We start from the raw sequence: 12,156 nt of genomic DNA, 5'->3' as shown, positions 1-12,156 counted from the left end.
GAAAAGGAAAGACCAAAAAGCTACATCTGTTACTATGGTATGCAAGTTTTGACTCTATTTAGATATTTATATTATTTAAATATTATGAACTGCTTTATTATAAACAAGCTCACATAGCAACTTATCTTATTTACCAGTCTCAACTATCTTTCTTAAAAATGCACAGCAATAGAAAATGATAAAAAGAAATACCGAGTCAGCTAGTTACTATAAAAGAAAACCCAAACCAGAAACTACCAATACAATGAACATTTGTTTCAGAATAACTCAAATTTGGGGGGAAGGGGGAGGGTGGAGACCGACTACTCAAGTATAAGACTAAAAAAGTATTCTAGATATGGAAAGCATGAAAAATTTTCCAGGAAAAATGAAAAAAGTCTGAGCATTTACTGAGACTAAATATGTTTTCAATCCCAAATTCTTTAACTTTTATCAATTTTTGGCAGAACATAGATGTTTGGCTGTGTTAAATCAGTGTTGCAGAAAAGTTCCTGTGGTACAGATTCGCTAATGACTCCCCAGTCAGCCAAATTTGATTATTTCTGTCCATTGAACCACCAGGTTTTCTGGAAAAGTTCCTTCCCTCGAGAGTAGAACCTTGGGAGTTGCAGTTACTGAGACTGACCACATGCTCAAGTTCCATCAGTTTCTTACCATTTAAACAAAAAGTGTCAGTCTATCTTCATAAACCAGACTGAGAATGTTTTTGCACCTGAACACATTTTCAGAATGAAAACTAACACCCTGCTATGTTTAAATACGACACATACAACTTTCCCCACATATTCTTCTTGGTCTTCCTTTTTGTGCTATCATTGCTCAAATATTTTACTAGTGTCTTCTCCATTTTCCCCCTTAAAAGTATTCTCTGTCTCTAAAATGCTTAGTGTCTTTTACCACATCCTTTCCTTCCCCGCCTCCAAGAGGGGGCTGGAAATGCTGACAGAGCCATAATTACATAATGATGACTACAACTGATGGAACAAACATCTCATACAAACACACACAGGAGACATAAGGCTGACTGATATATTAACAGAAGTGGCCAGTTGAGGAAAAGATATCTCACACTGTCCTTTCTAACTATACAGCAAAGTTTGTTAATGAGAAGTTCAATAACATAAGCCAAAAATACTGTTCCATAGCTGTAAATTCCTGTTAAAATGATTCACTTCACTCAAGTTACTACAGCTTTAAAACTGTAAGAGTGACTTCTAGCAATATTACAGACTATATAAATACTTATGATCACAAAGAAGCACTTCAACTTAATCTGCGTGAAGTTTTATTGTTTCAGAAGGACAGTGTGTCTGAAAAAAGTCAGATTTTTAAACAGCATTTGAAGACTTAAAGCAAAATAATTACCTTTCTCATCTTCACGAACAATATTTTCACATAGGTATAGATCTAATTGTTTTTCTACCATCCACTATGATTCTATCAACACCAGCAAGATGCTATTTGAAATGAACTCTATTCACTGCGCTGGTGTAACAAACTAGTTTGGGACAAATGACTAAGCAGCACAACTCTAATTTAAAGACCACCATCATGTTAGTATGTTGTGAATAGTATGAATCCACAGCAGTCAAACTTGCACTCCAACTTATTCACTGGTAGAAAGCAAGGATTCCAGTTTTCAAATCCTTCCAACAGAAGCCCTCTGCAAGAAGACAACGACACATCAAGCAAGCTGTAAACTACCTCTGCCCTGTTCTTCTCCCTGTGGCTGCTAGTGCCTTAGGATGGATCCCAGCTCCACTAACCAGTAATAGTCCCAAGGGAACTGCCAGTCCATAAGCACTGATCAGTCCAACTGTGGCATCAACAGAGCATGTCACAGTCAGACCTTACCCAATCTGCCTTATGCTAGGAGGTTTTGTATGAAATAATGTTCATGAAGAAATATCAATCATAGAATCATTTAGGTTGGAAAAGACCTTTAAGATCGAGTCCACCACTAAACCATGACCCTGAGCACCACCTCTATACGTCTTTTAAATACCTCTAGGGATGGTGACTCTACCACTTCCCTGGGCAGTCTGTTCCAATGCTTGACAACTGTTTTGGTGAAGAAATTTTCCCTTATATCCAATCTAAATCTCCCCTGGCACAACTCAAGGCCATTTCCTCTTGTCCTATCACTTGTTACTTGGAAAAAGAGACCAACACCCACCTTGCTACAACCTCCTTTCAGGTAGTTGTAGAGTGGTAAGGTCTCCCCTCAGCCTCCTTTTCTCCAGGCTAAACAACCTCCAACAATAGTACAGCTACAGCAGCCTCTGGGCTTTTTTATACATAAAAGGCAGGTTAGCATCCACCACAAAGAAATGCAGGTAAATCAATGTTGATAGTTTTTGGAAAATCCAATGGCAAGTTGCCCAGTTTACAGCAGGACATTAAGAACAGCTCACAGCCAGCTCTGTGTAAGTGAACATACAATCTCAGAACCCAATCTACAAGGTGTACTACAGTGCCAAATAGCACTTCACAGAAGTCATTTTGGACTCCTAGAACTTAATAGTTTGGTCTCATTTCTACCTTTGGCTAGGGAGGGCTACCTGCACTCTTTCTGATTCTCTTCAGTGCTGCTGGTTTTAAGGGTACCTATTCATTCTGGCAGAGTACTGCATGCATCCAAGCTACTTCCAGACTTCCGCATGTTCATATAGCAATGCTTCAGACCTAACAAATCCTAACGCCACCAGTTGTATGCACATTACGATGGCTAAACATTCAAGTTGAGCCTAAAAACGAGACTGGGTGTGAGAAATGTAATATTATGTAAGAGAGTCTAGCTCTACATTATTTTAAATAACGGAGAATTGACTACTTATGTCAAGAAACAAAACCAGATTAGAGTAATATTAGGTTTGTCTCACACTGCCATCTGCTGAAAAAAGCAAGCTACTTCTCTATGAAACTGTTTTCCTATCCGTGATTCTTCTCACTGCATCTCATAACAAGATTATATGTGATTATATTTCCTCAGCTGCAAAGAAATATACAAAACCTTCTCCTCTTCCATTCTTACAACCATATAATGCTGGAAGTGTACAGCATGTACAAATATCAAGCCACTAAAATAAACTCACGGGCCTATTGCAGAATCCAGGTGCCTAGAAATCACCTAAGTAAAAAGTTGAAGAGTGTTGTGAGGGTCTATATAATTAAAGCTGATGAGTTGTATCAGCCTGTTTACTAATCCAAATGAAGCATAAGATAAGATAGTATAATTAAACAAAGTGTAACTTAACAGTAAAATCACAATCAATCAATGAGGGTCATTAAATATTCCTCTGCACATTCTTCAAAATTTAGTCATTTTGCAAAGGACAAGCTGAACAAGCCATTGGAGACAAAGTTTTACTTCTTACTTACACCCTTCTCTGTTGCATGAATATCTGTATTTCCATGAAGTGTTCCAAGACCAATTACTTTGCCACCATTTGTTCGTATATCAATTTTATGGCTCTGAAAAAAGTTTAAAAATCATATGGTTAGCATAATCATAATTAGAAAACAAGTTATCTTGTTTTTCAAGCTGTACCCCAATAACCACCCTGGATCACAAGCTTCCACGTTACTGTGAAGATTTCTTCCCAAGTGATTGCCAAATGTGCTGTTTATTTCCAGGGGAGTCAAACTCAAAACATGTCACCTTTCTTTGTAACCAGAAACACAAAGGAAAGAATGATGCTGAGGAACCCTTTATTCTCAATACAGGTGGGGTTTCTGGGTTTGTCTTTTTTTAACTAGAAAAAACATTCACTCAATATATATTAAAATAAGCAGCAGGGGAAGAAAGAGGGAACTCTGAATTTCATTTATACTCCATCCAGAACCAAGGTATCCATGTACCCAGTGCTGCAGCAAATTGGAAACAGGAGCTGGCAGTGAGAAACGAACTTGCAAACTGGAGTCTTCCAGTGACCTGAAACCTACAGTGCTACAGAACACCGTAGGATACTAATATACATACATATATATACACAGAAACATATCACAGAGCTACTTATGCTTGGAGTAGTACGTCTAGCCACAAGCTTCTATGGATGCACCCCAGTGCAAACCTTAGGCCTCCAAGTAGAATCAGATCCTACAGTGTTTCGCTCCAACTACATTTGCATTCAAATTAAGCATGTTGCATACAGCTACATTACAGTCAAGTTTTTCACAAAGAAATCAGGTTTCAAGTAAGAAATGCTGTAGCACTTACACCTTTCAGCTGTTGCATACAACTGACAAAAAACCCCCAAAACCAGAAACACGCACAAAAAGGGTATGTAGCTAAATTATATTCAAAAGATCTACCGCAAGTTACAAAACTAATCTCAGAAAGACAAAAACACATAATAAAACCAACCAAACAAGAAACACCAAAAAATCCAAACAGGTCTTGAGACTAAAAACCAACCATTTGTAAAAAGAGAGAAGGGAAAAAGAAAAAAACTATTTAAAAATCAGATTTAAATAATCTAACTGTATTCATAAGCTGTTTTTTCAACAAATCTGACTTTAAGAAGCCTATGGATCTCAACAGCAAAGCCCTTTTGCTTAAGCTCACTAGTGTGAATGCTGGAATAACATAGAATTAAAAAAGATACTCAGCATTTTTTATACTTAATGGATAAGGTTGCCTTTTTTCCCCCTACGCATATCCTCTGTTTTCTCATACCACTAGCCCCATTTTCTGATATATTAATTTCTGTTGAAAATGGTATTATTCCTGTAGATGGTATTTAATTTAGACCACCACCCATTATATTTGACAGTCAAGTGTATCAGAAATATTCAAGATATTCAGATTATTAAGCACCTGCCTGGATAAGCCATAATAAATTGCATTAACTAGGTCTAATCAGATGGCAACAAGATTAAGGACTTTAAAAAAATAAATCAAGTTTCCAACATGGAAAACATGGACTTATACTGCTCCAACATATTTCTGATGAAACACCAAGAACCAGACATTTCATGGGGTTTCATAATACAGGAAGAACTCTAGAGCAGTGTTTCTTAAATGAAGACTTGCATACACAAAGATTAAGAGGCTTCCCCACAGCAAAATGAAACACTTCTAACTTGAGACTACAATAGCGCTTCAGATCTCCTAAAGGCTGTAAAAAAACTTGGCTGCTCAGTTAAGCTTCTATACAAATATAACAGATGATTGTGTCCATATACGGTAAACAGGATAAAATTAGATGCTTCAGCTTAATTATTGGATAATTCAGCCAGACATCCCAGTTCCTCTGACGCAGTTACATCAGGCACATTATCAGAATAATGGTTAAAGAACACATCCTCCAAGCATGTAACCTGAGGAAAATACAAGAACTCAAAAGATCAGAAGAATTAACGTATAGCAATGACTTACTTAACTGTCGGTGGTCATACTGGTAAAATAAAACCATGACCTACACGCTTATTTCCTTTTTTTTTTTTCCACTCTATTTTTGGGATAGAAAAAGCTTTGATAAGACACAAGTCCTTCAACCTTTTTCCCCAGAATTATTAGACTATCCCTATCCTCTTAAAGAAAAAAAAAAAAACTCACATAAAAAACACAAATAGGCTTTCAGAGGTAGTTATCAGCGGATACACCTAACAGACAGCAGGATTTGCTGAAAGAGGAAGCAAGTTATAATGGTCAAGTAGCTTTTTTGTTAAGAGGGAATATTCAGCTAGCTGAAAGTAAGAAGCACTAATTTGTCATAGGGCTTCTCCTATTAAAGGAGAAAGGTTTGAGTAAGGAAGAGGTAAAAGGCTATCAAGGCCATGACAGATGTTAAAAGAAAAACAGAAAAATTTTTCAGTTCAAAGAAAGGAAGGACAGTGGTACGGGACTTTCACAAATCGGGCTCAGACATATGTGTAGCAAGGAAGCATGGCAGGTCTTCCACTGATCATGCGCAAGACACCTGGAAATTCTTGTTACCACTGGCACAGTCAAGGAGTCAGAAGTAATTATTGAACACAGAAACAAAATTAAAGGGTGTCCTTGGTCCCACTGCCACTGCTAAGCTGAAGCACTGTAATAAGCAGGAGTAAAAAAGAAGTACTAATGCTTTCTCAATAAAGAATTTGGGAATAATTTATACTCTGAAGAAGACCTAGAAGTCGTAACTATTTTAGAATCACTGCTACTATCAGTTGACCTAGAGACTTGGAAGGGATAGGCTGAACTGGGCTTTATCCAATTACAAAACAACGACCAACAAAAAAACCAAAACTCAATAAAACAACCCTCAACAAATCTCACTGGCTGGGTAATGCCTGCCACACCAAAAGGACCAGTCAAAATCCATTAGAAGAACTCATACAGAATACTCATCTTTTCTGTTCAATTACTAGCATGCATGATTAAGGAAAGCAGATGTCAAATTTCTAGGTCTTCTGTAAAGACACAACACAGTATACCAAAAATCAGCAAGTTTTTTTGAATTACAAGTTATACAACTTCTTGCAGTCTGTGTCAAGTTAAGAGAATTAGCAGTTGTGGAGCTGTTTGCTGGTGCTCTTGAATAACCCCTGCATGGCCAAAGTTTTTTTTATTTATTTAAAGTCATTGGTCAACAATCTTTTGCTCTCTGCTGTAAAGAAAGGGTCTCCTGCTTTGCTAGTCAATGAGGTTTGCTTCAGTGTCATCCTGTCCGCAACATTACCCAGCTCTTTAATCCATCCAGGGGACGGCAGTATCACTTCAGTTTGCTCAGTAAAGCACATTCCCTAAAGGAGAATCAGCTCTTGTGCTGCACTACAGAATCTAGTCCATCACATTTTCAGTAGCTTTGAAAAACCCAAAAGGTTAACAATGCTGCTTCTCACTAATAATTCTGCTTCTCTGCTAATACAGAGTATAATTCCTGAACCTCTATTAGAAAAATTGAGTTACAGTTGCCTTACTAGAACTACAGTACTTCTTGTAAACAAGATTAGACTAAAAACTGGCTGTACAGCTAAGAGATATTGTAATTGGACAATTGTTTGCTCCTGTAAACACCTACATGGTCCATAGTTTTAATTCAAAAACCTTCATCTCACTACTGCAGAGTTAATAAAACCAAGAGTGGTAACATACCTTCTCTAGTACTGTACCCTGAAGCTGTCACAGTAACCAGCACAAAGACAACCAATCACCACTGACAACCCAAAAGAATACTTCAGGTAACTATTTTGGTTTAAAAAAAGCCAGAGCCTTATAATCTACCAAAGCTTTGTTTTAACAACAGTTTCAGTTGAAATCTGCAGTTCTTTATTGATTCTTTCAATTTTAAATGCCTTCTGGGACAAGGTCAATCCTCTCATCTGAGGCTATGGGAGCAAAGCAGCTTCCTGTGGCCACCAACATAGCGGACACATTGAGGCACACACACAGGGGAAGGATCATCTTTTACACTTGTAGTTTTCCTGACATTTTTGTGAATCAAGCAAGGCTCAAAGTTGACAGGAAAAAAGCAACACCAAGCTCCTCTAAACTATAATAAGATTATGGAGGAGCTGGTCTCAGAAGCCCCAAACTGATGACTTAGCAGCCGCCTTTTCAGTTCATTAGGGAGTATTGTTTCATTGCTACTTGAAGTCTCAAGGAAAATAGAACTGACTTTTAATTTTTAAAATTAAATACTTTTCACATCTCAGATTGTATATGAGAAAAGATGCTTACAAAATTAGTTAGTTGTTTTTCTTCAAAATCTTCTTTTTCCATGACATCATAAAAAATTCTTGACAATTGTGATGGCATGCTGTGACTACTGTCACTATTGCTGCCCAAAACTACCTTGTTTTTTCATATTATGTAGTTTCTTCCGTACTGCTGTTTGCTATTATACAACAGAGTAATTTTTAACCAAAGCTTTAGACAGCAGTAACACACAGAGTACTGTTAACTTTGTTACATTTTAGTTACCTTTTTAAGAGTAACATGGTCAATTACACAGAATCTGTAAGATACACGTTGTTTGTAGTTCACTGAATATGGAGTAAACCTAGCTCTACTGTAGATTAAATTTCCCCGTAAATTCAGTTCTCTCATATGTGTGCTATAAAATCATCTCTTACCATGGTGAAGAAAATACATTGAAAGATTTTTCATATCTCAGAAATACTTTAACTTAGGAATTATCCTATTTGAAAAGCCTTTCTTTTAAATTTATACCAATTTCTGCAGGTACAATCTCAATTATTCAAGCGAAATTGATTCCAGACAGCACGTAAGTCAGATGTACCGTGATTATTTCTACAAAAGCCTATGTCAGCAAACTTGAAGTCCTAACATTGAAAAAACAAGGTCATGATCACGATATATACAGTATCTATCAGGTATATTTCAGTTGGGTATTTTGGACATGTAATGTGTAACTTCTGATTGAAAATTAACCTAAAGAGTTTGCCAATAGCACTGATATATCAGAATTAGAAAAAATAAACCACAGAAAAAAAAAAGCAGCAGCATACTGCAAAGTTGTGACTGAGTAAGCATAACTATTAACCTACTAGACAGGAAATCACAGTCTGTTTTTGAGAGGCAGGGAGGGTAGATATCAGGCTTACTTCTGTCACTGTTCCTGCTGGCTCTGGCTATCATCAAATGTACATGGACTTCTGAATCCACATTATTTAGTATTATTGGCTCTGTGTCATAATTGTGTGCAATAAATAAAGGTGAAGTGCTACACACATAGTAACACTTAGAAATATCAGAGTACTTCTCATCTCCAGACCTGGAATTTAAGTTTTTATACTATATTCCACCACACAATCCCTTTTAAAAGACTGATGGAGTGGGGGAAGGTTCTTTGTACCTTTATTGACTGCAAGACACTAGTCCCCTTCTCCGTTTCTATTTTGCAGTTATCGCATTCTATTTTCTGAATCTTCACGCAGCCAGTCCCTGATGTTTTGATATCCAAATCTAGAATTAAAAGAGTTTTATTAGTAACAGAGTAAGAAAAGTCAGATCTATTTAGTACTTGATCACTTTATATAGTAACTACACATACTAGGAAAAAAAAAAGGGGCTTCTTTGTTACTAAAGAACCTTCTTGCAAAGTTTGGCCACACACTTTCAACTGCATGACTACTCACTATCAACAGCGGACATTTAAAAATCTGTAAAACTGTGTATAACCATCCAGCTTCAAGAGAGAGCGTTGAGTAACCTCTGGCAAGGAATCAGGGTGTGGTCCTTTAGCAAAGTTTTATCTTTTTTTTTTTTTTTTTAAACCGCCTCCCAAACTCCACCTCCATTTCATAGCTACCCTAGTCACCAATTCTGTTGAGACATTTGGGTACCCTGACATGGGTTTTGGGGTGTGAAAGGTGGCAGGCTGTTTGATGCCACATTTAAAGTAACAAGATTCAACAGCACAAATACATAGGTCTTGCTCAGACCTATGCTCTTGAACTAGCAAGTAGCATAACAAAAAACAGGTATAGAAGAGTGTGCATGCGTCATTCTCCCCTAGCCTTCTGGGAAGCCTGGCTTAACCCCCTGGCATGAAGAAGCATGTTTGCCTCTAGTCTGAATCATCTCACCTTATTACTGTTCCTAGGCTCCCACAAAGAAAAGTCACTAGGTCTTGTAGATAACACTGTTATCAACTGAGTAATTTATGGGCTCATAATGCCTCACACAGAAGTAGCAAAACCATTTTTCTGCCACTTGAGTTCGTCCCTGAGTTTAAGGAACTGGGAATAAGTTTGAGAATGTGCAGTCTGGAGATTCTGACTGTATTAATAACTTATATTAATGACCACGATAACCACTGGCAAAAGGTAAAAGCAAGAGGAAAAAAGTGTCTGTTCCTCTAAGGATAAAAGGCAGAAAGAAGAAAAAGAAAATCTGAATAGGAGTCAGAAGCGTTTGCTGGAAGATATGTAATTGAGAGGTTGAGAGAGATAGTGACCCTACCATTCTCTAAAGAAAAGATGACCTGGGAAAGAAACCTCCATTTAAGCACATATGGAAGTGCTTCTTTCACCTCCACTATCTCTTAAGGTGACCAGAAACATGAGAAGAAGAATCAGAGTATGTACAACAAGCTCAGCCCCAATAAGAGTCTGCAAGTCAGACCCATGACACAGCAGATCAATACTATCACGCTGCTGCTCAGGACAGATGCTGGAACCATGACAACAGTAGCTTGCAGACCACGAAGAGGAGAGACCGAGACCCCCAATTCACAACAAAGGGAAGTTTTGCCGCCTGACAAACCAGGAGAATCCAAGAGGCAAAGATAAAACACATTACACCTTTGCTGCAAGATTGCTACCTTATTGCTACAGTAAGCTAAAAGGTTAAATTTAGTGAAGTATGCAAACTGTGTTTTTGCAGGCAACAATTGCCTAAGAAAGGGGGCTAGAAGAGGTGGACTGGATAAGCAAGTTTTCCAGAAAGCTCTTTTATTTGCAGATACTATTTTCTCAGTCTCTTCATGGAAGACTTCCAGGAAAGAAATACTGTGACCAAGACTTTAATAAAACCGCATATTTCTTAAACTTAAGTAAACTCTAGGAGAGGCTTTGAGGCATGTAAAAGCACAAAACCTTGCCAACTGGACTGGTGACTATCATCCGAGACCTGAGGGCAAGCATCACAAGGTTTTATGTTGGCAAAACCTAGACATTTTCACCAGACTAAAAAGATCTAAGTGGTATCTGAACTATTTCAATTGGATCAATGCTGACCTACAGGTTCTGAAGCCGTTGAGACAGGCAGACAAACTTTTCCATAAGGTTTTACTTCTCAGGGAGCAGTTGAGTTGTTTAAACACAGTTCCCAGAGAGACACAAATAGAGGCACTCTCCAAGCATCTAAGCCCAAAACAGCGTGTCTCTGAACTTTCCAGATTTGTGCTGTGCAGGAAGAAAATTATTTTTTAAATACAAGCTTTCTTGCTCAAAACTGCTCAATTCACCCATTGGAAAACTGCATGGTACTTCGGAGCATCTACGTCCAAGACACTTGCCTTTTTTGCTTTCAGAGAAGAGAGAGGTCAAAAAGCCAGTTTGCTTGTGCAAATCTTTTAATTCAGTCAGTATGATAGCCTCTTGCCCTTATTGCATCCATCAAAAGGAGGGAGGGAAAAGGCTTAAAAGCAGTCAGTTTAGCCATGATATCAACTTAATAAGACTTTTATAAAAATAAGGTTAATAAAAACTTCTGATCCTGCAGGACATATTATGGACATTATTTGAAAGGTAGAATAGTAGTATAATCCCAGATATACCTAAGATAGGTGCCAAAAGAGGACACAGAAGTCTGGGGATTCATGAGCATGCTGTTAAGAAACACCAGCGATTCCTGGAAACATGCTTTGTGCCTTTGATCCTTTGCAGAGTGACAGCACTTTCCTAGCCTTGATATACCAAAAATTAGTGGGCAATGAACAGAATCCCTCTGTCTTGCAAATAGGCTTTCTGCAGCAAGGATAAGTGACTCCACAAAGTGGCAAGCTAAGAGCTGGATAACATTGCTAACGAAATTTCAACAAGCAAGGAGGAACAGGATACAATCTGCTTCAGGGCCAAAGCTCCAAAAATAGCTAGTCTGATTCCTCCTTAGCCAAGCTAAGGGCTGAAGCCAACTTCAGCCACACAAACCTTGAAGAATGCATGAAGATCTTTGAGGTGCTAAGGATCTGTACTGGAAGTAAAGGTACACGGAAAAAAAGACCTGTGGTATCAGACTGTATGCAAGGGTACCCTAGAAATAGCACCTTAAACTATAATATTTGAAATAGACTGGTAAAATATTTATTTTAAAGTGATTCTGCAGCCCTGGACCACTAGAGGTACTTCACAATGATGAACTTCTCTGCTCATAGAGGAAGCTTACAAGTGAGTGAGTGTACATGCAAAATAATTTAGACCAGGAAAAACTATTTATTGAGGGCTACTCCGAGGCTGTATGTCTGCCATGCTTGGGAGTAGACATTGATGATCTTTTTTTCCAACTCATTAATATGTTAAGACTTTAGAAACACAAACTGTTGAAAACATTCACATCTGCTTTCCATTAACATTTACAAAAAAACCCCCAACAAAACCCAAGAAGTCCCAGGAGCTTAAGTTCAACTCTCATATAAGTAGGCAGAAAAATTGTTTACGGGATTCCATAAAATTATGATGTTGGTGATCCACAGAAACATT

General features: G+C 37.8%; 1 protein-coding gene across 1 annotated transcript in view; it reads right to left on the bottom strand.

Annotated features, from left to right (window-relative positions):
* The window catches only part of FAM185A (family with sequence similarity 185, member A), a gene marked incomplete at both ends in the record, with an annotated part of 31,614 nt that extends 22,697 nt beyond the window's left edge, over positions 1–8,917 (bottom strand). Inside the window, 2 exons of the mRNA XM_009701406.1 lie at positions 3,382–3,474; positions 8,808–8,917. Of these exons, the coding sequence (XP_009699708.1) occupies positions 3,382–3,474; positions 8,808–8,917 (203 nt within the window). The remainder of the gene's footprint in view (positions 1–3,381; positions 3,475–8,807) is intronic.
* Between the last annotated feature and the right edge of the window lie 3,239 nt (positions 8,918–12,156).

Source organism: Cariama cristata, unplaced genomic scaffold (assembly GCF_000690535.1).
Source record: "Cariama cristata isolate BGI_N322 unplaced genomic scaffold, ASM69053v1 scaffold35425, whole genome shotgun sequence".
NCBI lineage: Eukaryota > Metazoa > Chordata > Aves > Cariamiformes > Cariamidae > Cariama > Cariama cristata.
The sequence above is the reverse complement of the archived record's forward strand: the minus strand, read 5'-3'. Positions and strand labels throughout refer to the sequence as shown.